The sequence below is a fragment of the Rhamphochromis sp. 'chilingali' genome (genome assembly GCF_963969265.1).
Source record: "Rhamphochromis sp. 'chilingali' genome assembly, chromosome: 8".
NCBI classification, from domain to species: Eukaryota; Metazoa; Chordata; class Actinopteri; order Cichliformes; family Cichlidae; genus Rhamphochromis; species Rhamphochromis sp. 'chilingali'.
In genome coordinates, this window is record NC_137935.1 from 39,452,839 (window position 1) to 39,480,336 (window position 27,498).

Genomic DNA, 27,498 nt, shown 5'->3' on the forward strand with positions numbered 1-27,498 from the left:
TTCTGTGACACCTGAATATTGTAGGTTTGCTTCAGGTGTGTCTGTTACAACAAAATCATGACACGACAATCCGCCTGCGACGTGCCAAACGTGTGTGTGCGCACATCTGCATTTCTTTACTACATTTGTTTTTGTATCAAGCAGACTTTATCTGATGCATTCAAACTGTTCATTTCTGAGACGCTAGCTCACGTGTTCGTACACTCGGGCTACCTCTTCTCCAGGTCGCAGTCTCCCAATGTGCCATTGATGAGCTGATTGGGTGTCCACTTCAGCGTGAGATTATCCCCCGCTTGATGGAGAGACAAGTAACCCCGTAAAACCTCCATGTCCTTCTTCTGCCACGTAAAGCGGAGAGGAGGAGATGGAACATTGTTAGCACCAAGATGAAGAAAGCGCTTTTACTCAAACGTGTGACATGAGATGCTTTTCCTCAGCACTACTGTGGAGGTCACAGCACTGCTGAACGTGATCAGCTGCAGAGAGAAACCATAATGCGTCTGCGCTGTACACACTGATGTCGACAACATAAAAACTTAATTCTGCAGTTACGAGGATGTTTTTTGCATTAAACTTTTTTCACACAGCACCAGAAACTGCTTTGAGCTCTGTGTGCTCTATGATCCCAGCATTTATTTAACACACCCTGATAATCTGGTGTTAGTAAGATGAGCTCATCAGCCACTGATTCATGTTTCTGATTTATTAAACTAAGGAAACTGTTTATTGCCCAACTCTGACATTTATTCCCACAGACTTTCTCTAGCTTTTATTTTCTTATTGTCATCTACTCATCACACTTTTCTGAATCTAATTTGTTGGAAGTGTGATGATGTCACACGGTCCAGGTTTAAAAATTATATTTAAGCCACATCAAAAGCCTGAATTTATCCTCGTGATCTCTGTGAAGTACTCGTGTGCCTTCAAGTATCTCCTAGACCAACAAACTGCGCTAATGTTCAGTTGCGATTCCAGGATCCCTTTGCTAACATATTTTCAGTCCTGTTCAGTAGATGGAATTTCAATCATCAGAAATGTGGACGATACCAGGCTGAGTTCATGTGGGTGTCACATGTCAGAGTAACATCCACATCCCTCACATTGTAACAAGGTCGCTTCACTTGTTGTGGTTTTCACGTCATTGCCGATCGGTAGCTCACGATGAGAGAGCTGCTCTTGCACACCAGTGCAGCGAGTGCTGTACTTCTCTGCATGTCTGTCAGCGGGGCTCGGAGAAAGGCATCTTGGGAGGCATACGTGCTCAGGGCCAAATGTGCTGGAGCAACGCAGGCAGAAGCAAGATGTGATTTCAGAGATCTCACACACACTACTGTGCAGCACAGTTCTACTACTTGTGCTTTTAGCAGCTCGGTGATGGACCTTCGGGGTTTCAACGCGAGTTTTGGGTTTTTTTTGGGATTCTTGTGATTTGAGTTTTTCTTATAACAGCTGTTTCCTGTTTGGTTTCTTTATGGTTTGAATTTGAAATGTAGTCTTCCTCCCCTCTATCCCCGGTCTTTTTTGTCCCATTTATCTTGGATTCAGCTTTACCTCCCTTGATTGCATGTGTGTGTACGACTTATTCCTCCCTCTGTCCTGTGGTTTCCCGGTGCGCTCGCTGTCAGTTGAAGGATTAGTTTGCCGTTTCTTTTTATGGATACTGACTTTCTGGACTTTGCCTAAATAAAGGTTTGCTTTTGTTTATCCTGTCAGCCTGTGGGGCCTGCGTTAGGGTCCTCTCTGCCTGCAGGACAAGCTGAGTGGGCGCTGCACGTACAGTGTGTAGGCTTCCAAGGATTACTGCTGCTATTCTAAAAAAGCAGCAGCTTCGGGGCCTACACAGCCCTGCAACCTTTGACAGCTACACAAAGTTTCAACCTTTATCAAAGTTTATGCCAAGATTTTTTCAGAAAGCTAAGCTCTAAGCTGTCACATTATATCTCACACACACTATAGACATAGTTCATTTTATTCTGCTCTAAGACTGTCTGTGTTTGTACGATTGAATGTATGAAACACAGCTTAGTGTAAGAAATAAAAAGCAGTATGGGGGACTGAAACTGCTCAGCATGTCTTGAAACATTGTAACTGTAACTGTGATTTACAAAGAATCAAAGAGTATTTTTCATTATCGTTCCTCAACTGTTACGATTGATTTCTCGTGGGACATTAAAGTGTTACATCCTTACATTTGCGTTTCCCCTCCTCTTGCTTATATTCGTCAGCCGCACACTAATGTAGTGAACTGCATCTGATACACACAGCTCGCTGTCACACAACTGGAAATAGCCGCGGATCATCCAGAGCTGCTGTTTCCGTCACTGCTTTGTTCTTTACTCAGCCAACATGAGCTGAATCATCTGATTTTATATTAGAGCAGAACAGACTGACTTTAAAACTTGATGAAACATACTGAAATGAGCACATCCTGTGCCTTATATTTATTTCTTTATCTCTTTTCACCCGTTTCATCAGCACTTGAGTCTAATTAAGCTGCTGATATGTGGTTCTTACTTGTTTTCAAGGCTCCATGTGAGCGTGCAGCATAAAGTCTAGCTGTCGTGCTGTGTTAGCAGATATTATTTTGCTGATAATGTTGCAATATTTGACATAGTGTCTTCTTGTGTTGCACACTGCTGTGTGACAGAATTAGCTGTGCAACACAAAATCAGTGCTGCAGAGAAAAAGTCCATAACGCAGCAGACTTTGTCCTAGTAATAGAAAGGAATATATCCAAACTTTCTGCTTGGATAAATCAAAAGAAAACATAACAAATCAAGTTTTTATGGTTTTTTTGATGGATGTAAAGTTTGGTCAAAGTGAAGACACACTCTCAGCGGCTTGTTTGAAAAACTGTAGGATCCAATATGAGACTGGACTGAGATATGACCCTTTACCAAAGTACAAGTATTGTCACTATATGTCTGGGCTGTGAGACTGTGGAGGAACTGAAAGCACTCCAGAGGATGATGGGACAAAAACAGTAAAGTTACTGTGTGTCAGTGAGATGTACCGGTTGCACAAGGACATTATTTTTGCCATAGAGCAGGTGCGTTCTGGAGTTTTGGTGAAGAGACTCCACATACTCCCTCGCTGATGCAGCAAACCTGTCCTCTGACATGCTGCCGCTCGACTGCCTTTTGCGGATCTAGAAAAGAAGCAAACAGCCAGTTTATACAACGAACGACTCCTACGAGAAAACCAATCCTACACACGCCGATGATCTATCCTTAGAACAACACCTCCAGAGGATGCCCCGTACTAACCCCCAGAGCAGGCCGGTGGCCGGCTAAGACGTCCTGGCCGCGGTGGGCCCCGTGAATACGATGGCGCTGAACCAGCTCATTGGCTGAGGGGTCTGTCCAGAAATGATCCGAAGTCTTCAGCTTCGTGTACTCCAGAGCACACGGCCCCACTAAAAAGACAGCACACACATACACGGTCTTTAAGCAAACATTTGATGTTGCTCATTTCTGTATATGTGATGGAAAACCTGCAGCGTATCTACGACATGCTCCTGTGTGCACGTATTCGAATTCTTGATTGAATTTTGATCAAATAACAATATTAGAGAGGATTCTTCATTGCTAACAATATTGTATAATCCTGTCCTCCTGTCCAAAGTAAATCAGGGCTGGCATGTAGTGAGAGATGGGCTCGACCCTGCATATTTCACCAGGTCATCACAATGGTTCACTAGTAAAATGGCCTGTCTGGCTACATGTGTCTTGCCCAAGGACACAACGACCGAGACTGTCCAAGCCGGGGCTCGAACCGGCAACCTTAGTAGATAAAACAGTGTGGCACAAATGTACCGTATTTTTCGGACCATAAGGCTCATTAAGCGAAACAAAGCAGTCAGATAAGTCAAACTTTATTAAACTCATTCTTCTTGCTTCCTCCACTTCTGTACCATTGATTCATTAATGCTGTATTCTATCACAGCTGCTCTGTTCCCATGTTGTTGCAGTATATGAATGACTAACCTCGTATTGTGGATGGATTATCTCAGTTGTTCTCCTGACTGACGTTTGGTCCGTTTACAGCATCCTGCCATGCGACTGTATTTGTCTCTAACCATCAGGAACCGTCACGTTAACGAGTGGAAAAAAGTTAGCGTTCATCCTCCTGCTTCACTGTATTTATGCTATGCTAACATAGCTGTGTAGCTAATGCTAATGCAGACTGTCAGTGCCCCAGGGCAGCTGTGGCTACAACTGTAGCTGCCTCCACCAGTGCGTGAATGCGAGAGTGAATGAATGGTGGCTTTGTAAAGCGCTTTGGGTGCCTTGAAAAGCGCTATATAAATGCAATCCATTATTATTATTATTAAGCACAACCAGAATTCATACATAAGATGCACCGGATTATAAGGCGCACTGTCGATTTTTGAGAAAATTAAAGGATTTTAAGTGCGCCTTATAGTACGGAAAATTCTGTAAGTTTCCAAATGCACCTGTGCTGCATTCCAAGTAAAGCCTGTGTGGACAAACAGTATTTATACCTGTGTACGGGACTTTTTTTTCTTTTACATATCAGTAATCTAATAATATCAATGGTACAATAACACCAAAAATATGGCTTGCAGCAGTCTAAAGAACTTTAAATGGTCAGACTAGAAAAGTGCCATATGAATGCATATACATTACATAAATGGTTTCAGTTCTTTCTTTCTGTCAGCGCGGAGCAAATATGCAGCAGGTGTTTGGACACATTAATGTGCGTCTCTGTCCCAGCTGTTCATGACTATACTCTGCTCCGCCCCTCATCAGCACTCATTATCTGCCTCATCAGTGTCCCGAACTCCCTCTTTAGTCAGAGATGATAAAGTGTTTATTTTCTCTTCACCAGTCTGTCTCGCAGTTAACTTTTTCTAGTTTGCTCAAGCTGGTAAAGCTGTTTGCTTCCTGTTCCTGTCTGACTGCCCGGTGTCTCTGATTCCGAGTCTCTGCCTGCTGTCCAATTCCAAACGGTTATGAAAATGCTGTCTTGTGTATTTGTTTGCAAATTTAAATGAATATATGAACAATCACCTGGATGATCAGCTGTGCATGCTTTTTTACTGGCCTCTGGTGATTAAATACATTAACATACTCACCTAGTAGGGCTGCCAAGATGGGCCCAAAGACTGAGTCATGCATCAGAGCTTCCCTCTCATAGTATTTACTGCCATCAGAAACACAGAGAAGAAAGAAACACGTCACTAGATATGATCAGTTTGGAGGTGATGAGCGCAGGTTAAAGGTTAAAGTATGATCTGTCAACTATCCAAGAACAGGCAAGGATTCAGCAACGCATGCTAGAAACTCAGATGACACACCTGCCTGATTACATCACCACCCCTCACTCATATGTAGTGGCTGCATTACATCACAGATCCATCACATGGGTTAAGAAGATGTGGTTTCTGGCTGGCTCCAGTGTAAATCACCGTGGTAACTCATGCTGAATAGCTACAATGTGACCTTGTATTTGAATAACACCAAACTTCCACAGAGCGCTCTGAGTGAGCAGTTCCCAGTAGTTTCTGTGGGAGTTCACCATGACTCTGTCCTCCAGGATGACACAGTGAGTTCTACTTCACCCGAGGAGCGTGGCAGAGAACATGCAGCAGAAATGGTTTTGCCACAGATACAATCTGAGCTCACCACCTTCATTACAAATTAAGACTACATTTAAGGATAAGCATTTCAACATCAGGTTAGAGCCACCGCCTAATGCACAGGTAGACGTACAGGGGGCGTAACAGATCGCAGGATGTGGCAGGGAGCAGGTCAGAGAAAAGTCTGGCAAACCCAAGATAATATCAAACAGCATAAATGGACAAAGCACCAATTGTTTGCTCAGTTCATCTTTAAAAGTGATCAAATACTCCAAGTGTAGGAGATCACACCCATTATCCCCTTCACTTGACTCAACAGTGTGATTGCTGTAAGTGTATAGAAGCTGCAGTGACACTTTATGCACATGATGAATGCAGCAGCACACCCAGAGGACCGAGTGAGTAGAAGAATCACTGATGGGCTCGTTTCTGTGTATTAGCGCTGGCCGAGTGCTTCACCGTGACGGTTAAGGTTGGACGGCTGATTCACGCGCACATTATTTCCAAGTGCTGTGATTTCTCAAAGGTTGAAGATATGCCTGTGCATTAAGGATGCATCCCCGATAAAATAAATATACCCTGGCTTCAGGCATCTGTCAATACTGAGAGCTGATCCAACACCAGCGTTAAATTAAAAATCTCTACTTCCCTCCCAATAAGGACGAGGAAGGATAATAAGTTTACGCATCAGCAGCTAGGATGTCCTATACAGCTAAACCCCCAACACTCATCGCGTCTGAAACAATATTGTTTCCCAGTATGTGTGATGTTAGGCCCAGTGAAACCTGTAAACACAGTGAGAAGAGCACTGAGGTCTGCAGGCTTCACAACAAAGGCCAGAATAAAGGTTTACTAAGGTTGCTGTTTGATGCTCTTTACTTCTGAGGGACTTCTGAGGCCTTGACATCCACCGTGGGCGTCTTACATCAGATTAGATCACCTCCGCTGCAGCTGTCTGAACACAACGCCGACTTTACAATATTTGCCCAGCTTTTAACAGGAACTATACAACAGCAAAACCGCACAAGTCTTGTTTAGGGTTGTCTGATAACCGTTGCCATGTTTGTGAACCCCATCAGTGCACTTCATGTCTGAAGCTTTGATCAGTGAATTGCAGTGTGTGGACAGCTTGTCGAAACACACAGTGGTTGTTAGCCAGACAGAACGCAGAACAAAGCAAACACAGGAGAAGAATGGGCCGCATAAATAGATCATTTATTCAGGTACAACAAAGCCTGGAGTAGGTTGCTGTGAGTCACCACAGTGCAACACCAGACAGTAAAACAAACTCACCTGCAGTTGTCCACAATGTACTGCACAATCTTGTCCAGAACTTTCTCGAAGAGAGCCGTGCGGACCCAGATGTGTTTGATGGCCTGGGCGGAGAGGGGCTGAGGGGGCCGGCTGGTGGTGGAAGAGCCTTGTCTCCTCAGGGGTTCGTGGCCCACGCTCTGGGTTCTCCTGCACAACAAAGCACCAGTTACTGTAATTAACCAGCCTGCAGGAGCGCTCATGACACACAGGATTTCTACGGCTGATGCTGACCTACACTTATATAAATTTCAACCTGCAAAAGAACCTAAACTTTATCAGTTACAGATAAAGAATAAATAAACATCATGGATAAGGATAAAAGACACGTTACAATGTTACAATGAGTCTATGTGAGATTTGAAAAATGGGCAAAACAGTTCCATTTTTACACTTCTCTGCCTTCAAACGGCTCTGCAGAAGATACGTTATAACAATGACTAACTTACTGTATCTATTTCAATACCTCTCAACCTCTCCCCAACCTTTGAGAGCATTTGTTCTCTCCCCAACCGGTCGCAGCAGATGGCCCCGCCCCTCCCTGAGCCTGGTTCTGCTGGAGGTTTCTTCCTGTTAAAAGGGAGATTTTCCTTCCCACTGTCGCCAAAGTGCTTGCTCATAGGGGGTCACATGATTGTTGGGTTTTTCTCTGTATCTATTATTGTAGGGTTTACCTTACATTATAAAGCACCTTGTGGCGACTGTTGTTGTGATTTGGCGCTGTGTAAATAAAACTGAATTGAATACCTGTAAATCTTAAATGCACAAACATGACCAGAGTGTCTAAGCTGGACCTTCTGACTGTGTTTGTGTGGTTGGACCATTCTTTTACATTTACCTGACAAATATTATGACTATCGATTTTCTTTTGCACTTCCAGCTAACACACAGACTGTTTTTCAGCTCAGTGAAAATTAAATAATTATACAAAGAACAGGTGTGGAGCGTGAAACACAGCTCATGCTCAGCTATGCTGCATTTGACCAGTTAGTTTTTTCCTGCCTCTTTAAAAGCATTTAATATTTGATAATTACAATAAAAAAAAAAACTTTTTTTCCCTGACAAACATTATTGGATGTATGTAGATTTTGCTTCAAGACCTCATAAAGTATCTGAAAATGTCATTAATGGTCTCCAGTAACACAAGCAAACAAGGAATTAATTTGTTTTATACGCTGTGCAAAGGCTGACTCAAAATTGCACCTTTGGCCATGAGGAGGCAGCATTTAACAGCACAATACTTACTATAGCCCATTATAACTTATTAATATTTATAATAGCTAAACACCGGCTGCTTTATTAGTAAATCTGTTCAACGTCAAGCAAAATGTGTCCTTTTATTCTGGACCTGAGCTGTGAGAAGCATTTCATGAATCTGGATACAGATGACTAACATCAGGCTGAGAGACGAGCACTTTCATCTCCGACTGAGTTTGATCTTTGGTGTTTCAACAGCAATCAAACAAAGCCACACACACACACACACACACACACACCTCTACGAGCTAATGAGGATGCGTTTGTGCGTCTGTGCTGAATGTGGCTCGGCTGCCACAGTCACGATGATAGCAATCCCCCAGTGAGAGTGTGTGTGTGTGTGTGTGTGTGTGTGTGTGTGTGTGTGAGTGTGTGTGAGTGTGTGTGTGAGTGTGTGTGAGTGTGTGTGTGTGTGAGTGTGAGTGTGAGTGTGTGTGTGTGTGTGTGTGTGTGTGAGACCGAGAGAATAGCGTTCTTCTTCCAGCTGCTCTCTTCGGGGCTCGCCACAGAGGATCATTTGCCTCACTCTATCGTCACAGACGTCTGCTTCACTACATCCATGAATCTTCTCTCAGCTTCCTCTTTTCCTCCTGCCTGGCATCCTTTGTCCAGTATTTCCAGTGTCCTTCCTCTGCACATCTCCAAACCATCTCCACCTTGTCTCTCTAACTTTGTCTCCAAACTGCCTAACTCAGAGGTTCCCAAAGTGTGGGGCCCGCCCCCTAGGGGGCGCAGAGCCATTGCAGGGGGGGCGTGGTGTGAAAAAACAAACAAACAAAAAAAACAAACGCTTGGACACTGCTAGCATCATGGACAGGTTTTTGACGGGGCTCCCACACAAACGCAAAGCAGGAGATGTGCCAAGGTAGGTCTCTGTGACAGAATTAGTTTTCCCTGTCGGAAGCAGCGCTGGGCTCTCCAGATCACGGACAAACAGGATCCCACATTCTTGATTTTTAGTTCACAAACACTTGTTGTAATGACTCACTACTCCTGACATTTTGGAGATGTTTGCTCTTTATACAGTAAAGTTACAGCGAGATACAAATAACATCAGGCTGATCCTGCCACGATTTGTTCCCCGGTTCAAATCACGGACAAACAGGATCCCACAGCTGTTTATGTTTTTAAACCCATTTTGCACAGAGAGGCATTTTTTGAAAATGTATTGATGCAATGTTGAATATTATTACACAGGGAAAAAACAACTACATGTAAAATAATGACACTGTGACGCCTCTGCCTTTGTAAATGGAGGGACAGTAACTGCGTGTAAAACCTGCAGACAGTCAGATTAACAGCATTTCGTCTCTATCATTCTGCAATTCATCTCATGTAAACAATAACGTGGCCACAGCGTGACGTGAAAAAGGCACATACCTTTGACGCTGCGTAACGAACTCTGTATTCCTCGTCCACACATAAACGCAAAAAAGGAGTTTAAAAATCTCAGTTTTCGGTGATTCGAAACGCCGTCTACGTGGACGAAACAGCTGCGTGTTCAAAAATACCCGTGTAGGTGCGGACGTAGCGTAAAAGAGTTAGTAGTTTATTCTATTACTACCTGTAATTTATTGCTGTTTACTTTTATTTGCTTAATTGTTTACAATAAGTTTAAGGTGTGAAATAAACTGCAATGGAGCAAAATATGGGCGTGTGTGGTTGGAGGATGTGTTTGCGTGGTGGGGGGGTGCGAACATTTTCCTTGTGAAACAAAGGGGGGCCTAGCAAAAAAAGTTTGGGAACCACTGGCCTAACTCAAGCTGTCTTTGTGATGTGATCATTTATAATCCTGTCCATCCGGTCACTGGCAGGATGGCTGTAGCGCAGTAGTTTGATCCCTGTCTATATGCCAAATATCCTTGGGCAAGGTACGAACTTCAAGTTGCTCCCCGATGCATCCATCAGAGTATGAATGTTGGGTAGAAAACAATTCAATTCAACTTTATTTATATAGTGCCAAATCACAACAAAAGCCACCTCAAGGCGTTTATCTTGCACAGTAGATCGTACAATAATAGATACAGCAGAAAGTGCTTGTGTGATTGAGTGCTTTAAATGCTCACAGAGTAGAAAACCACTATACAAGAAGCAGACTCCAGACCGTAACATCTGCCACCTCCAGATCGACCTTCTGTCTTATTCCCAGTACTACTGTCTCCAAACCATCACTTGTAAACCTTCCCTTTCACTCTTTCTGCTTTCCTTCTGTCACAAATCCTCCCTGACACTCATCTCCAGCCACTCCACCCTGCCTACACTCTCTTCTTCATCTCTCTTGTGCACTTTGGATTCTGTCCAGTCCAAACTGGGACCTGGTTTCATAGTAGAGGCACCTGAAAGCCGAAGGCTCTGCTATGATATTCAAGACTTTGTATGTGAGGAGAAGGATTTTAAATTTGATTCTGGGTTTAATGGGGACCCAGTGCTCTCTGTTTCCAGCTTCTGGTTAAGCTAAAGGAGTTTTTAGAGCTGCCAGATTATAATGAATCATATACGTCCAGCCTAGAAGTAATAAATGCATTAGCTAGCTTTACTCTGAGACTGACATGAATAATTTTGTGACATTGTGCAAATAAATGAAAGCAGTCCTACATGTCTAACTCTTATGGTAGCTTCCTTTTAAATGGAGAGAAGCAACAATGTAGAAAAACACATAAAATTAAAAATGCATTAAATGAAATAAGTATTTGATGCCCAAGCAAAACATGACTTAGTGCTTGGTTTGAAACTGTTGCTAGCCAGTGTTAAGACGTTTGTTGCACACATCTCAGGAGGGATTTTAATGCACTCCTCTTTACAGAAACTCAAAATCATTGAGGTTTCTTGGCTGCTGCTCATCTCGAAGTTTCAGCCTCCACAGATTTTCTATCCGGTCTTTAAGTGATGACGTGACGAATTCTGCTTCCGGGCCCAAAGTAGTCTGCATTTAAGAAGGTTGTTGTGTTTTTAACATGTTTTAATGCTTTGTATCTTGTTCTATTTAATCTCAACAAGCCCCTAAAAACAGTCAGTGATCGCTGTCGACCTCTCTCGGTTTTTATTACCGCTCATCATTTTAAAGCTCAGTTTTTAAACCCTTACGATGTAGCTACAGCCCAGCCCATGCTGCGGTATATTAATGACTAATGATGGATTATCTCAGTTGTTCTCCTGACTGACGTTTGGTCCGTTTACAGCATCCTGCCATGCGATTGCATTTGTCCCTAACCATCAGGAACCCTCACGTTAACTTTTATCGAGTGGAAAAAAGTTAGCGTTCATCCTCCAGCTTCACTGTTTATGTTATGTTAACATAACTTTGTCGCGCTAGCGATCACGTAGCACATGATCATTATATACCAGGTAGCCCAACTTCAGTAACCCAACAAACATCACTGCTGTTTAGTTTTCTGTCTTCATTTGTGTTGGAAGTGATAGCAGAGCTGTACGTTTGAATTCTTTCAGAAATCTCTCAGTCAGAACATGCTATATCATGTTTAGGTGGAAGCTAGCGAGCTAACTTCCTGCTAACTTCATCTCCGTTAAATTTAATAAATTCCGTTTTCATGGATGCCTGGATGTTAAACTTAATTGTTACACCTGGTAGAGCAGAACGCTGATCATTTTATTAAAGATGAAAGGCTTCAGTGATGCTGCTGTGATTGTGTGACTCAGGGACCTGCAGCAGAGTTTGGGCCCAGACATGGCTAATAACGTCAGACTCAAAGACCGCATAGGAGTGAGATCTGGACTGATGACCTTAATGTTCATACTTTGGCAGCACGTTTTGGTTAAGTATTATTCCCATTCATGGCCTGGCTTCAGATTTCTGGCAGAGGGAAGGAAGTTCTTGTGTAGATTTTGCAGAATATGGCCCCATCCAGTGGCCTCATAATGCAGTGAAGTCATCCTGTTTCCGTAGCAGATGCACACAGGAGCTTAAGTTAATTCCAAAGAGTTCGGTTTTGGTTCCATCTAACCACAGCACTTTGCTTCAAGCCTTCTCTGAGTCGATGAGATGTTCACTGGCAAACTTCAGACATGTTCTTGATGCTCTCAGATCATTAACAAGCTCCTCACGTGGAGTTTTGGGTTAATCCACCAGCTTTCTCATCATCATCCTCACAGCAACCATCAGGCTAACTCATAGTTATGCACTGGTCAGTGAAATCTTACACATACTAGAGATGGCACGATACCACTTTTTTATGTCCGATACCGATATCATAAATTTGGATATCTGCCGATACCGATATGAATCCGATATAGTGTTTTTTAATCAACAAAACTGTTTTTTAAATATCTTGCTGCATTTTGTATAAGTTCATACTCAAGTTTAAAACAACAACTACACTAAAGCTATTCTGTTATACCTGTATGCAAAAAAAAATATTTCATAGTTCAGCAATACTGATCAATCTAATAAACTTGAACCTACACCATCCTCCCTATAAGATAAGATAAGATAAGATAAGATAAGATAACCTTTATTAGTCCCACACGTGGGAAATTTGTTTTGTCACAGCAGGAAGTGGACAGTGCAAAAGTTATGACGCAAAAATTTCTATTCTGGTATTTTAAAGAGTACTTAGCATAAATATTAAGCAACCTAACTAATAGGGTTCCAACTCCCAGCAACAACAAAAATAAATAAATAAAAAATAGGGAACCACCCCTCACGCTCCACCTCATGATGCTTAATCGACGTAATCAACCTTAATTTGATGCAGTGTGAAAAAAAATGCACAGAAATCAATTATTTTTCAAGAAATATTAAATAGATTCAACATCTTTCTTCAACAAAATTGCAGACTGCACAGATGGTACCTTCCCAAAGGAAAAAGTACTATAGCTTACTAGGGTATATATATTAGACTTAATAGTCACTATATACTATATACAGTAATGGACTTGTATTCATTTTACATCAAATTAAAACTTTGGCTGTCAGATAATTATTTATTAAAAGCTCGACATTTTAAATGAGAATAAGAAAGAAAAGTATGTCTTTGTGCCCCCTTTTCCCTGTTCATGCCCTATCGGCCCCCCTGGCTAAACTTTGCTAGATCCGCCCCTGCACAGTTACCAGCGTCAGCTACGTAGAAAAAGATCCTCGAGTAGAAAGTAATATTAAATACATTCTAACAACAGCTGATCAAGCTTAAACGTGCTGCTGTTGTTCAGCCGCTGGTTTCCTCTTTCTGGTGCAAAGTGGGCCAAAAACAAACAAGAGACAGAAAAGCCGATCAGCTGATCATTGATCAGTTTCATGATTGAAGTAGCAGCCGGAGAGCGAGAGGCAGTCGCTCCATATATCGCTTGTTAAGCTTAACGCAGGAATGCTTTACAAACATTCAGAGATGGACTTACACACTTGCTTTACTTCTCTCGGGATAACTTTGTCGGAGATGAAATGCCGGGTTGCTAGCGAAGCTCCACATGCTATCCAGACCACAGGTCCCGCATGCCACAGCCTCTCTACCACGTGATGCATACTGCTCCGACGTGCTAACGTTCTGAGGTGAGTTAGGCGTGTTGCAAGTTTTGTGAGGTGCTTTCGTGATATTTAATGGATCGGATTACATTTTTTATTTTTCTCCGATATCCGATCCAGTAATTTAGGTCAGTATCGGACCAATACCGATACGTAATATCGGATCGGTCCATCTCTAACACATACTATTAATGTGCAGTAGCAATTAGTAGCAACTTATTACTCCACCTTCTTGTCTAAAGATATACATTTAGGCTCTGCAAAAATCCTGCTGGTTGCAGTCAAAATACCAAACTCGAGAATGAAAACCATGTGTGACAAACCATGTCTATCCAAAGACTAACGGTGTTGCTGACTGAATGCGAGTATAACATTACCCCACTGTGCATGCATTATTCATAAGCCATCAGGCTATTATGCATTTAATGTGGATGTGTTGCCTCAAAGCATCTTCTCTCATAAGTGTAATCTATTTGTAGTTTCAGGAGGTTTGATTTACTGTGTAAATATCCTTTCTGAAAACATGGCTGCCCACACAGTGCTGTCTCTCCTTCGTCTCTAGGCTTTACACATTCTAAAATGTCAACAAATAACTGATTTGATTACAGTGATCAGAAACGGTCTTAAGAATGCTTAAATGTAAGGTGCTTTTAGTGAGGGAGGGTAAAATTCTGGAAATACACAGAGAGAAGAGATACCACAAATCTGACAAAGCACTCCACATTTTTTTTATCTGTAGAAAAATATTTTAGCTTAGCCTAATACTGACATACAGAACAAGTTAACAGTAGCACTCACCTGTTTACCTGCTTCAGACTTGGCATTTTTACTGACATTGATTTATTATGTTTTTTGTATCCCTGTGGTGACTTCCATTTCATGTGTGTCACGGCTGGACCAGCAGTCGTGTAGTGGAATGAAAAGGATCCAAAATGCAGGCAGCTGACTGATGAAGTGTGACGTTTATTTACAAGGTGGGATAGTGGCAAGCAAGCAGTGAGGCATGACAAAACAACTGAAGAAACCTAAACTGGGAGAACTAAACGACAAACCTGAGAGCATACAAAAGTGGTGCGGGGCAGAGAGCCGCAGAGACAGGAACGAAACACCATAGAACGCAGACGAGCCGACAACGAACACAGACCGACACCCACAAGGTAATCGGGTAATCACACACAGGAGGGGAGAACAGCTGAACCTAATACACACAATGACTGGAGGACACAAGCTGAACACAATGACAACAGACACAGACCTTCAGAATAGAACAGGAAATCCAGAACACGAGCCTTCAAAGTAAAGCAGGAAACACACAGACTGATTTACAACACAACACGGGGACATAGGGTTGCCAACTCCCTGAAAAAAAAAAAAAAAGGACGCCTAATTGGCCAGGGCTGGGCGACCCGATTGTCTTCACCCTTCCCAGTGTGGGGAATTTCTTAGCTCTTGTTTTTGTGTGTGTAGTTATTTTTTTAACCATTTGACAAAGTGCATACCCTTTTCAGCTCAATACTTTTGTTTCTAAATACGGAACGATTCTGTTTTTCAAGGGACGGTTGGCAACCCTACGGGGACATGAACAGAGCACCGAGGACAGACACAGGTAGGGCTGATAAAACACTGAACTTCAGGTTCAACCCTAAACTAATACAAAATCAGAATAAACACAAGGCACAAAAATGAACTTCAAGGAAACACAAAACGCTGGGTCAAACTGACCCAGGACCATGACAATGTGTAGGATAAAAGCTACAAATAAAGAGAGACATCATCGTTTGTCTCTCCTTTTGAGTACATTCACTAACATTACTGTATTCCTAAATCACTCATCCCAGATTGTAACCATCAAAACTCTTAATCGTTAATCCAAAACTAAACAGGCTGTGAAAAAGTAGGACTCACACACACACACACACACACACACACACACACACACACACACACACACACACACACACACACACACACACACACACACACACACACAGACTAAGTGTATCCATACAGCTGTCTAGTTGTCATAGCACAAACTTTACGTGCATGTGATGTGTTTAGGAGAATCTATAATAACATGGCTTACGCTCTAACCCATCAGGCACTCGATTAGCCGACTTAGAATTCAAATGGTTCCCAAGCATCTTTGAACCAAGCAGTGACTGCTGAAGCTGAAAAATGAAGTCAGGGGAGAAGTTCCAAAAACTGCAGAATCCCATGGAATGAGCATTATCAATAACCAGTGTTGGGTAAGTTACTTTAAATTAGTAACTTAGTTACATTACTAGTTACTTCCATCAAAAGTAACTTAGTTACTTCAAGTTACTCGTTACTTTCAGAGTAACTAGTTACTAGGGAAAGTAACTTTGGTTTTACTCAGAATTCTCTTGTTAATGTGTTGCTTCCATAACTGGATACCCAGCAAGATTGCCAGTCTTCTAGCTTGCTTACTTGCCACAAGTGCACTGTGCCACCTACCAAAGGAAAAGATAATGTGCACATTTCCACGAGAGAAATCCCACGCCTGATTCTATCCTAGCTTTTTACATCCAACACAAAAACTGCAGTCGTGGTGCTTTCGATTGTACTCAGAACTCAGAAATTCTGCCTTCTGAATAGGAAGATGTAGGTAACACCAGACTGCAGATGAGCTGCATACAGGGCTGGACTGGGACAGAAAATCAGCCCGGGCGTTTTGACTAGAGACCGTCCCGCCATTATAGGAAAAATCATAAAGCCTTTGAATGAAAACAAACACTGTTGTGACAGTGATGTGCACAGTTCTGATGGTATATATGCATCAATCTATCTATCGTTTGTTGTAAGATTCAGATAATTATTTTTTAAAAGCGAGACATTTTAAATGAGAATAAGAAAGTATTTCTTTGTGCCCCCCTCTCCCTGTTAATGCCCTACCTGCCCCCCTGGCAACACTTTGCTAGACCCGCCCCTGCACAGTTACCAGCTGTCAGCTACTTAGAAAAGGATCCTGGTGTTATTTGTCTCTCAGAAACAGCTCATAACTTCAACTCATCCATGTCACCTAAAAGGTAAACCTGTTTCTCCATCACAGCTCTGATGATCCAGTAAGGACATCTCCTGGTTTCATCTTCATGTTTCCCTCTCACCAGATAACCAAACCGACATCATGACCAGCAGCTTTACAGCTGTGGCTCCAGCAAACATCAGCTGATACTAGAAATTAATATTAAATACATTCTAACAACAGCTGATCAAGCTTAAACGTGCTCCTGTTTAGCACGACAGCCGCTGGTTTCCTCTTTCTGGCGCAAATTGTTCTACCTGAACTAGAGAAGCTTGTGTTAAGTGCTAAACCGTGTGGTTCTCCGAATGATGTCGTTCCACCCCGTTTTCTGAAAGAGGTGTTTCCTACTGTTGGACCACATATTTTAAACATAATCAATACCAGCCTCTTGTCAGGTCAAGTACCAAGTGAGTTTAAGCATGCAGTTATTCATCCCTTACTTAAAAAGCCAGGCTCAGATATTTCAGTAAGTCCGGGACAAACTGTTCCTTTTCACCTCAACAGGAAACCCGTAATAATTTCTCTGAATACCAGACGATTCCGTTTTTTACGGGACGGTTGGCAGCTCTAATAATTAACCTTATGAACAAAATAAAGTTCAACATCAGTAACATAGCACCACCCAGCTGTATAGAAACTCCGTCATGCTAGCTAGCACGCAGTACGAAAAAGTCAGCACAACGAAAATAAACTCCACCTAAACTTGGTTCATATCTGACCCAGAGAGACTGCAGGTCATAACTTCTTACCTGAAGTTCAGTTCACCTGACAGGCTGACACTCTCGGACCAGCAGCGCTTCGGGTCTCTCCTCTTGCCTCCCCTTCCCTCATCCACCTGCTGGCCTCCACCACTTGCTAATGTTACTGAATCTGTGAAAGCTCCGCGATAGCCACCACACAAAGTAACGAGTAACGAGCCTATCTAAATCCCAGTAATGAGTAACGCGTTCCTGATTTTGGCATAATAACTAGTTACCGTGCTCGTTACCACAATAATAACGTAGTTACTGTAACGCGTTACTTAATAACGCGTTAGTCCCAACACTGCCAATAACATTATTAAAAAGCATGTTCACAGCCTGGTTCAGAATCTGCTTTGGACACTTCTTTTCATCTGTTACTGCACTAATAACTGCATGTGTGAGTTGCACCCGTAGAGTTTATGAATGGCAACAAAGCTGATAGCTTATCACAGTAGTGACAGAAGGATGGTTGTAAAACAATAAATCATAAAGAGAAAGCATCGAGGCAGGTTGTCCACTGTAGTCGGTGACACACAGAAGTCAAACCCCTCATGCTCTGCTGTAATTACTACTCACTTCACCCCCATAACTCTTTAGTCCACTGTTGATCTCTGCTCATATTCTTTCTCTGGCCTCTCGTTTCCCATCATGCTCAGCGATTCTTTCACCGCCAGTGGGCCAAACCATGTTGCCATGGCAAACAGGGTAAATGAGAGATGGAGCCCTGAGGTAGGATGACAGAGAGCATTGTCTGGGAGTGTGTGTGTGTGTGTGTGTGTGTGTGTGTGTGTGTGTGTGTGTGTGTGTGTGTGTGTGTGTGTGTGTGTTCGTTCTGAGTGTGCTTGACTGGATGTATGGATTCTAGCACAGGGATGTGATTTGTGCAAACCACATTTACACACAACAATAGGCTTTAATGTTGTGTGCAGTCTCTCGGGAGGGAAAAGGCCGACCAGATGTGACAGATGAATGAGAGACACTACGCTGATATGAAGACGCAGCGCTGAGCACCCAGTGTACCCAAACACGTTTAACTCAGCTTTACATCAAATAACGCAGCCATGTCGCAATGATGTTGTGGTTCACATTCTGCCTGCACATAGTTTATGCAAATATGGAGGTGTGTGTGTGTGTGTGGTAGCCATGTGGTACAATTAATGACCAAGCAAACAGCTCAGCTAGTACTTCTGCGCCTGTAGATGAAGCAGTTTATCATAGTCTGTATCTGCAGGCACACATGCAGAAAGATGCAAGTAATCCACACACTCACATGCAGACCTCAATGCAGACCCGAGGCTTATCACGGTGTGCACACAGACCATTCATCCTTAGCAAACACTCAACTGAGTTGATATTGTGTCTGCTGGTGACAGACACTGGAGATATATCTCCAGTTGTGTGTTTTACAAAAACATTTGGACGTCCTAGTGGACCTTTGTGCTTTTGATGACGAATTTTATGGCTCTAGAACCCAACCGGGCCTAAGTGGACGTTATGAAGATAGTGAAACTTTAAAACATAAATATGGACTAACAATAATGCAACAGTAGCCTTTGAAGTGAAAACACCTAATTTAACAAGTTCAATCAATAAGCCCAGAATCGATGGAATCAGGCAGATGTTGTCAATAATTTAAAATGCTACTGCACATCTTTTAAAAATCTCACAATTAAAAAAAACTACAAGCAAATTCTTCTGTCTACCATTATGACTTAAATATGCTAATATGCACAAACTAGCTCATACACAGCATCACCCAGCAAACAAAAGTCAAAGTAGAGAGCACCTGCAAAAAGATGGCAAAAACCTCCTCCTCCACCAATGCACCGAAGACCCCCGGGCTTGGGCAGGGCCCCAGCGCATGCACCAACCACGGCCCAAACCCCCCAGGCCCAACCAGAACCCTAATTCGAAGGCATAGTGCCCCCTGTATCTCAAGTCTCCAAGCCCACCCTGGACCTGCCAAGGAGCAGAGCGGTGACCAGGCCAGGCAGCCGCCAGAAAAACACCACCCAAGAGTCACCGAAGCCCCATTCTGGTCAGAACCACAGCTCCTGCACAGAACCCCCCAAGAAACCCACCCCTAGGCAACCGCCAGACCCCCCAAGTCCGTACGCCCCCCTAACCCCACTAGGTGATGGAGCGATCAAAGGAACCCAGAGAGATTGATCTGATGTGGCGGCAGAGGCTGTCTCAAGGCTAATATGGTCCAGCAAAAGAGCTCTATATCGGTTAATACTAAGATTATTTTTGTTTTTCCACTTCATGGGGACAGTCTTCTTAGCAATGTGGTGGTACTGCGATGAACACAGTACACACCAACGTTTCAAATGCAGGTTTGACAGGTTTGTGAGTGTACACTTTATCCAAAACCTAGTGACGGTTTACTCATGTTTGTTATTGGGTGAGTGTGGCGTGTTGTATAGAGCACTTTGAGTAATCTGGGAGAGTAGAAAAGCGTTATTCAAGAATCAGTCCACTCACTCTCTAAACAGAGTTTCGTCATGTTACTTTTGCATTATTACATTCTGGCACATGTTCTTATTACATGGCTTGATTAAGGCCCACATTAGGCTGACATCTGGGGCCAGAGCTGAAACTGTTCTGGGCCAGCACAGGGCCACCAGTGCATCTGCAACTGGCCTTGTGCTGGCCCATGTGTGGGCCACCTCTGGCAAACCAGGTCTGGGCCACCAAAGGGCCGTCATTCTTTGCGGTATGTGGGCCTTGTGTAGGCACATTGTGTAGTCCAGATCCGGGCCATACCAATTTTGCTATGTGGGTACCAGAGGGTACTGCATGGTGCTGCAGAATGCTGTGGTAGTCCTTTTGGTTCAGGGTGCCTCTCACTCTGTACAAGTCACCCACCCTGGATCCAGAAAAACAGCCCCAGACCATCACACTTCTTCTTCCATGTTTGACAGTTGATGATACACACTGTGCAACCATCCTTTCACCTACTCGACGGCGTACAAAGATTCTACAAAAATCCAAATTTTGATTCATGAGTCCATAATACCTTCTTCCAGTCTTCAGTAGTCCAATGGTGGTGTTTCATGGCCCAAGCAAGCCTCTTTGTCTTATTCTGATGTCCTAGCGATGGCTTTCTTGCTGCAACTCATCCTGCCCATAGTTTGTGGGTGTGTGTAGTTAATGTTGAACGCTGCATTTGACGCTCAAGTGAATGAGAAAAAACACGTCGATCGGTTGTAAGAAAGTGTGGCAGTATGTAGACCCGAGTGGTGTTTGGTGTTGTCTGATTATATGTGTGCACATTAACTTATATGATGTAGTGGATGTGGTGACACTGAGTGTGTATCTGCGTGATCGTGGTGTGCAAATGAAATAATCTTTGTGTAAAGACCAAGGGTGCAGAAGCAGAAAAACAAGAAAGAAAACTAATTGGGGGGACGTTGGGGTTGAGAAGGAGTGAAAAGAGTACGCTGTTTGTAACTAAGTAGGAAAACAGCTGATCTGTAGAGTGAGGGAAGAGAAAAGGAAGAAGAACATGCAAAGGGCCAAGAGGCAGAGATGAAAGGGAAACTCGAAGGAAAACAAGAACATAGTAACCGTCACGTTTACGCTGCGGTGACTGAGGGTGATTGATCTGTTATGACGTCACGTTGCATTAACAAATTGACATGAATAAGCTAGACAGATAAGGGAAGAGGAGGAGAGAAAAAGGCAGTACATTCTCATCTGGAGTGGCGTTAATACAACCAGGGAGAGGTGCTGGGGTCGCGACTCTTCACCGTCTCCTCATGAAATCTTTGAATTTGGCCACAACAGGTCGCGGTCTCCTGGCTCCCTGCGATGAACACGGTGGAAGGTGATGTTCTTTACAGTGTCTTCCCGAAGCTTCAGGTGGGTCTTCATGAAGGTTTTAATGGTAACTTTTGCTCCTCAAAAGTTACCTGAAGGTAATCTCATGCTATGGGCCTGGAGATCGATGACACTCTCTTTTATTTTTTTATTTTCTTCAGCTGGGTCACATTCTCAGTTAGACAAGTGACAAAGTCCCACAGCTGAAACCTGAAAGCTGGACAGTCGCTTATCGATTGAGTCCAGTATTTGTTTAACTCTGAGCCACCATTCGCTTTTCCCCGCCAAGTCTCCAGGTGTCTGACATCACCTAGACCTTTGCCATGGAAGATTATCTGGTTTCACCTGATTAGTACTCTAAGCTATCAGGGCAGAACAATTACATTCTCTTCCACTAGAGGGCAGTACAACTACCTGCTCTAATTAAATGGTGCCAACTGCCAGTAAAACAGGAGAAGATGAAGAAGAATTTATGTACCGTATTTCCCGGACTACAAAGCGCACCTGAATATTAGCCGCAGAAGCTAAAATCAGGGGAAAATCCTGTTTTGTACATACATTAGCCGCACCTGACTAAAAGCCGCAGGGTTCAAAGCTGGTGCAAAAAGTAGTGGCTTATAGCCCGACAATTACGGTAATAGTCATTTGAAAAGGAAAAAGTCAGTCTGACCTTGGTCCTGGACCGAGAGGAAGGCCGAGCATGAATAGTGATCATAAGAAAGCAAAAAAGGTCAACTGGGGACAATCCGAGCTAACTCCGCTATGCCTGGTGTGCTGTGTGGTTTTTCTAATGTGAAACATGCTGTGGCTCCAAAAGGTTGGGAAATACTGACCTAGAGCATTTTCATGGACTGTGTCTGAGATTAGAGACGTTTTTATACCCAAATTTGAGCCTGGTGGACGCTGAGAAGTCAGAAATGAAACAAGCATATTCATTCATTCGTTTTTTTCTGTACAGGAAAGCGAGTCAGTAATTATAATTTGCCATCTTAATCAAAACATAATAATTTGCTTGGATGGATAACATTATATAATAAAAATAATTTTATTTTATCATTAAAATATCATTCCAGTTAAAGAACATGCAAACACTGGTGCATTCGGCATCACAGAAGCATTAATGTTAATTTAGGGCAGCTGTTGCAATAACTTGGATGATTTTTGTGTGATTTCTTTATCGCTATCATAACTAACACAGATCACATTTCTGTAATCTTCAGAGCAACAGCATCAACTGTGGGGAGACCTCGTTTGTCTGTTATTCTGTCCACCCTGTCATAAAACTGTCTCTGCTACCACATTTATTGTCCCTTAATCATTTAAAGTTCAGGTGAATAATTAGGGCTACACTAACAGTCTTCTTATCCTCCTTCATAAATTGGGCTGAAATGGGGAACAGAGTCTCTCCCTTTCTAATTAAGACGACAGATTCACTCCGTTTGCACTAATGGTGGCGGAGTCAGGTACGGTCCTGCTGCTCTCGTCATAAAGTGATGAACTGAAACCTTAATGTGGAATCATGACAGGGGTTCGAAAAGCATTTAGTAAGCGATGCGTCATGGCTGCCTCGGGACAGATTTGGGTGAATTCAGCACAGCAGACAGTAAAAGCAAAGCAACAGGAGGGGTCGGCGACATCTGCGTGACCAACCTGGTAAGATCAGCCTGCTGCTGGAGCTGCTCCTGCACTTTACGGCAAACCTCGCCGGCGGTGTCGCAGACTTTGCCGACCTTGGTGAAGAGGGCTGCGATCTTGTCGCTGCGGAGAAACCCAGCAGCTCGTCTCTTCAGCAGGTGACCCAGGCAGGCCTCGACGGCAGCTGCAGGGACAGCGGGCAGCTGAGTTAACACTGACAAGGGCAGGAGAGCAACCAGAGGAAAGTATACACAAAGTGGAGGAGAAGAGATAACAGCTCAATTTTGAATTGAAGGAATCAGCAAGAAAGATGGAGACTGACATAATTATCACATTAAATGAAATAAAGCCTGAAAAGCTTGTGGTCAGCACAACCAAACACGCCAAATGGCTGAGACGATAGCATTTTTATCAGCTGAACACTGTTATAGTCTGTTCTAGTGTTTGTATCTCTACGCTATCCACTCGGTCTTGTAGCACTGAGCGCTGACGTGGCAGCACAGAGGAAGATTGTGCTCTTCCAACAAGAAATACAGTGTTTTAAAGTGTTAATGTATTTTTTTTAACTTTATGTACTTGATAAATCTTTATTGATTCATAAAACGAAAAAAAGCAGGACTACAACAGCGACCAGGCTATCAAGGCAGTGGGTAGAGAGAACATTAGGGAGGTGGCTTGCTGTTAGCAGTGCCTGTGAGTACACTGATTGCGGATTGTCTAATTACTACTGACTCAAACTTATTTGAACAGAGACAAACTTGTTTTTGAAAGAAAAGGCAGACAAAACCTCATTTTCACATTTTCCCACGAATGTGAGAAGTCGCAATGAAAGGAACCTGATGAGCACAAACATGTTCTGTTACAGTCGTGGAAAATTTGTCTTCTTTTGATTTTGCTTTCATCCTTTAATGGCAATTTCCAATCAATGTGGAATTATCAAAGATTTTCCTCTGAACTGCAAAGTGGTAACTCTGCTAATTATTAAACATGCAGCTGGTTTGAGAATATAAAACTACATGTGTCATTTCTCTGCAAGTGAGCTGCACAGCAGTGTTTATGTGCACATGGGTGCTGCTGCAGCTGACCTCTGATTTCCACCTGCAGGCTTTTATAGATAAAGTTATTAGTGAAACACCCTGACATATTTAGAGGGTTGCCGGCGGTAACCTCAGCGTGCAGCTGCAAGATGACTATGTGGAAGAACAAATGCATTACGAACAGGACATTAGTATATGAGCTGAGGCACAAGTACAGAAGGGCACTGACTCATATGCAGAAAATGAGGGAGAAATTGAGGTAAACAGTCTCTTCCTAGCTGTGACCCATCCATTAGCCGTCTCCCTCCCTCCCTCTGTAATTGCTGCATTAGTGCTCAGCCATAATGAGCTTTAGGGCTGATGTTGAAAGCAAGATTGTGACACAATTATTTCAGCCAAAGCAAACAGAGAATTTAGCTCGTACTTACTCAGAGACTGTTTTTAATACGCAGCATGTTTTATTAATGCACCGTTATTTCAAATAAAGGTGTCTGCAGATGCTCTGGATCCAAATGAGCTTCAGTGTATATATACAGAAGCCACAAAGATTATATTTATTAAAAAGCCCATCTGAAATATGTGATTCATGTCAGGTTTGAGCACTTGTGGTTCTCTGCTTGCTTTTGCTCTGTGAGGTGAATCTACCACATAATATTACAGACCGACAACAATGTTATTCTCTGCGATGCTGGGAAAAACCTGCTTTATGGGTGCAATCGTCTGCTTTTATTGCTACTCTAGGCACCTTAGAGGGTTGCTCAGAGGCTTGGAGATTTTCACTCACAAAGCTGTCTGTGCAGTACATTCACAGCAGCTTCTGTCTGGCAGATTAATACATTAGCCTCTGGGGACGTCTTGCTGGTAATACTTTCTCGTGTAAAACTGTCCTTTATCCTATTAGAAGAGGATCGCCAGGATTAGCAGCAGAAGAAGAAGTGAAGGTTTGCAGGGAGGGAATATTGATGTACGGTTGTTTCTGTGGAAACACAAGAATTGAGGACAGGACGCAAGCAGCTCTCCCACGGGAGGAACCGCACCCAGCATCAGCTCATCCTGCTGCCTCTCCTTACAACTGGCCTGTTAATTCATGTTCTGGGTGTCTGTGGCTCTGATGAATCATCAAATCCAAGCTATTACACGAATAATTAGCATCATTCTAGGGCTATGGAAGAAAACACTGTGAAATAAGTGCTGCTGGGACCACAGAGCAGCGGAAGGCTCGTTTCAATACTACCAAAACATGCTCGCCATGCAAAATGTTTTCATTTTGGTTTAAAACATTCGCCGAATCCTTCGAGTCGCCCCTTCGATACCTCTGCTGATAACTCTAGATTTATGACAAGCATAGCTGTGTGTGGTTTTTCAACGCCAGTTTAAAGATCCGGCTGTCCACGTTGGTCATTCAGAAATCCACCATCACACATTATTAGAATATTTCCTAATATCAATGAAAAAGTATTTTAACATACAGAAATGACCAACAATGCACTAATTTACACACTTAGTATGTTGAGTCCATGAATTACTGGATCAGTGTGGCGTAACATGGAGCCAATAAGCTTGCAGCACTGTGTTGAGTCATGGACCCTGGGTCTGAGGAACCCAGGGTCCATGAGCAGATTTGGACTGATATTATATGCTATATGTATATTGAATGTATTGTGCTGCTGTCCCTTGTTTTCCTGCTTGCTGGTGTGTGTGTGTGTGTGTGTGTGGGGGGGGGGGGGGGTACAGGTGTATCTGGTAGGCCAGTGTACAGGCACCATCAACCCTGGTGGGTGGGCCCTGCCAGGAGGCTGGCCACACCTAGGATGATGCCACACACCTGCAGCTGATTGGCCTCGTCTGGAGGGAGTTACTTTAGAGCACAGGTGTTGAACCCAGGCCTCGAGGGCCGGTGTCCTGCAGGTTTTAGATGTGTCCTTGATCCAACACAGCTGATTCAAATTGCTAAACGTTCTCCTCAGCATGTCCTGAAGTTCTCCTGAGGCCTGGTAATGACCGAATCATGTGATTCAGGTGTGTTGACCCAGGGTGAGATCTAAAACCTGCAGGGACACCGGCCCTCGAGGCCTGGAGTTCCTCACCCCTGCTTTAGAGAGTGGCTGAGCTCCCATCAACGTGGGATCGTTGCGTGAGGCTACCCGTCAATTTCTCTGCTAGATGTCCGTTTTGACACAAGTGTACTAATGGCTCCTCTGTGTTTTTTTTCTGGAAGGCTGTAGGAACAAGGAGGCAGTGAGCACGTTGTATAAAGGGAGCGGACACACAAAGCCACGGGCAAGGGGAGAAGACACTGGACGGGAGTCGGGGAGCACACGGGGATTTATTATTGGATTGTATTTTCTTCACTGTGAATAAACGCACCGTTTGCATTGCAAGAGTCCAGCGTTCGGGTCCTCCTTCCCCACATCCCCACGGTCTGCCAGCGCAGCCGTGACAAGTTGTTACTGAAGCCTGATAGAAGTTGCCTTTAAGTTTGTCTATATTTTTGGATAGCGTGTTTCTGGTCTTCCACAGATTATCCACGGGGTTCAGCCAAGTTGGCTAATCGATCAGTCTGACCAATAACAGTCTTGGTACCGTCGGTAGGTGACCAGTCCCACTGGAAAAGGAAATAAAGGTAAAGGAGAAAGTGTCTCCACAAAGCTTTTCATGGAAGTATGACATCCTGGTAACGGGCTGCACTGACTTTGGACTGAATAAAACACAGTTGACCAAACACCATCGATACCAACCAAAGACAAAGCAACTGTTCACACACTGTGGAAACTTCTCACTGGTCTTCAAACACTTCACACCCCTGGAACTTAATTTACAAATAAAATGCATCTAAAAAGAGAAGTTTTCTATTTATTCCACTACTTTTGACATTGTCCCTGGCTCAGGAGTGGTTTCATATTGGGACAGCAACAGCTGTGTAGTCAGTCACGATGCACAGACATCAGTCTCACATCGCTCTGAACTTCTAACTTCATTCGCTTTTCTTGATAATCTTCTCAAGGCTTTAGTATTTTATTTTATTTTCTGAATTTTTGATACGACACTCTGTAAACAGCCAGCCCTTCAGCAATGACTGTGGCTGCGTGTGCTGAACTAGACCTTCCTGATTTCAGTTTTTTGCATATTTGTCACACTTAAATGTTTTAGATGATCAAACATAACCTGAGTAAATGTAAAATGCACTTTTTCACTAGCCATACCTACAGCTGATAGCTCCCAGACAGATGTGTGTGTGTGTGTGTACATGTTTAGACATCTTTGTGAGGACAGATGGCGTGATGCTATACTTGTGGAGACCGACAGTCACTTATGGGGACAAATTGAGCGTCCCCATGAGTTTGAAGACATTTTTGAGGCTCAAAATGTGATTTTAGCATCAGGGTTACAGTTAGGTTTTGGTTAGGTTTAGGCTGAGGGTTAGGCATTCAGTTTTGATGTTTAGGGTTAGGGGCTAGGGAGAGCATTATGTCAATGAGATGTCCTCACCAAGATATGAAAACAAGTGCGTGCGTGCGTGTGTGTGTGCGTGCGTGCGTGCGTGTAGATGGCTGGAAACCCAGTATCATGGC

At 43.3% G+C, this 27,498-nt stretch overlaps 1 protein-coding gene across 7 annotated transcripts in view; it reads right to left on the reverse strand.

The window, feature by feature from the left end:
• sgsm2 (small G protein signaling modulator 2) overlaps nt 1–27,498 on the reverse strand; it is a 377,356-nt gene that overhangs the window by 16,899 nt on the left and 332,959 nt on the right. For 3 of the 7 annotated variants that reach the window (XM_080888633.1, XM_080888632.1, XM_080888630.1), the window contains exons 3-8: nt 22,905–23,073; nt 6,896–7,063; nt 5,099–5,166; nt 3,267–3,415; nt 3,014–3,148; nt 214–338 (exon numbers count right to left, since the gene is read on the reverse strand). In XM_080888633.1, coding sequence (XP_080744759.1) covers nt 214–338; nt 3,014–3,148; nt 3,267–3,415; nt 5,099–5,166; nt 6,896–7,063; nt 22,905–23,073 — 814 coding nt within the window. Of the gene's footprint in view, nt 1–213; nt 339–3,013; nt 3,149–3,266; nt 3,416–5,098; nt 5,167–6,895; nt 7,064–13,522; nt 13,599–18,008; nt 18,049–22,904; nt 23,074–27,498 lie in introns of those variants that run through there. The other 4 variants (XM_080888631.1, XM_080888636.1, XM_080888635.1 and 1 more) reach the window with 4 other exon arrangements.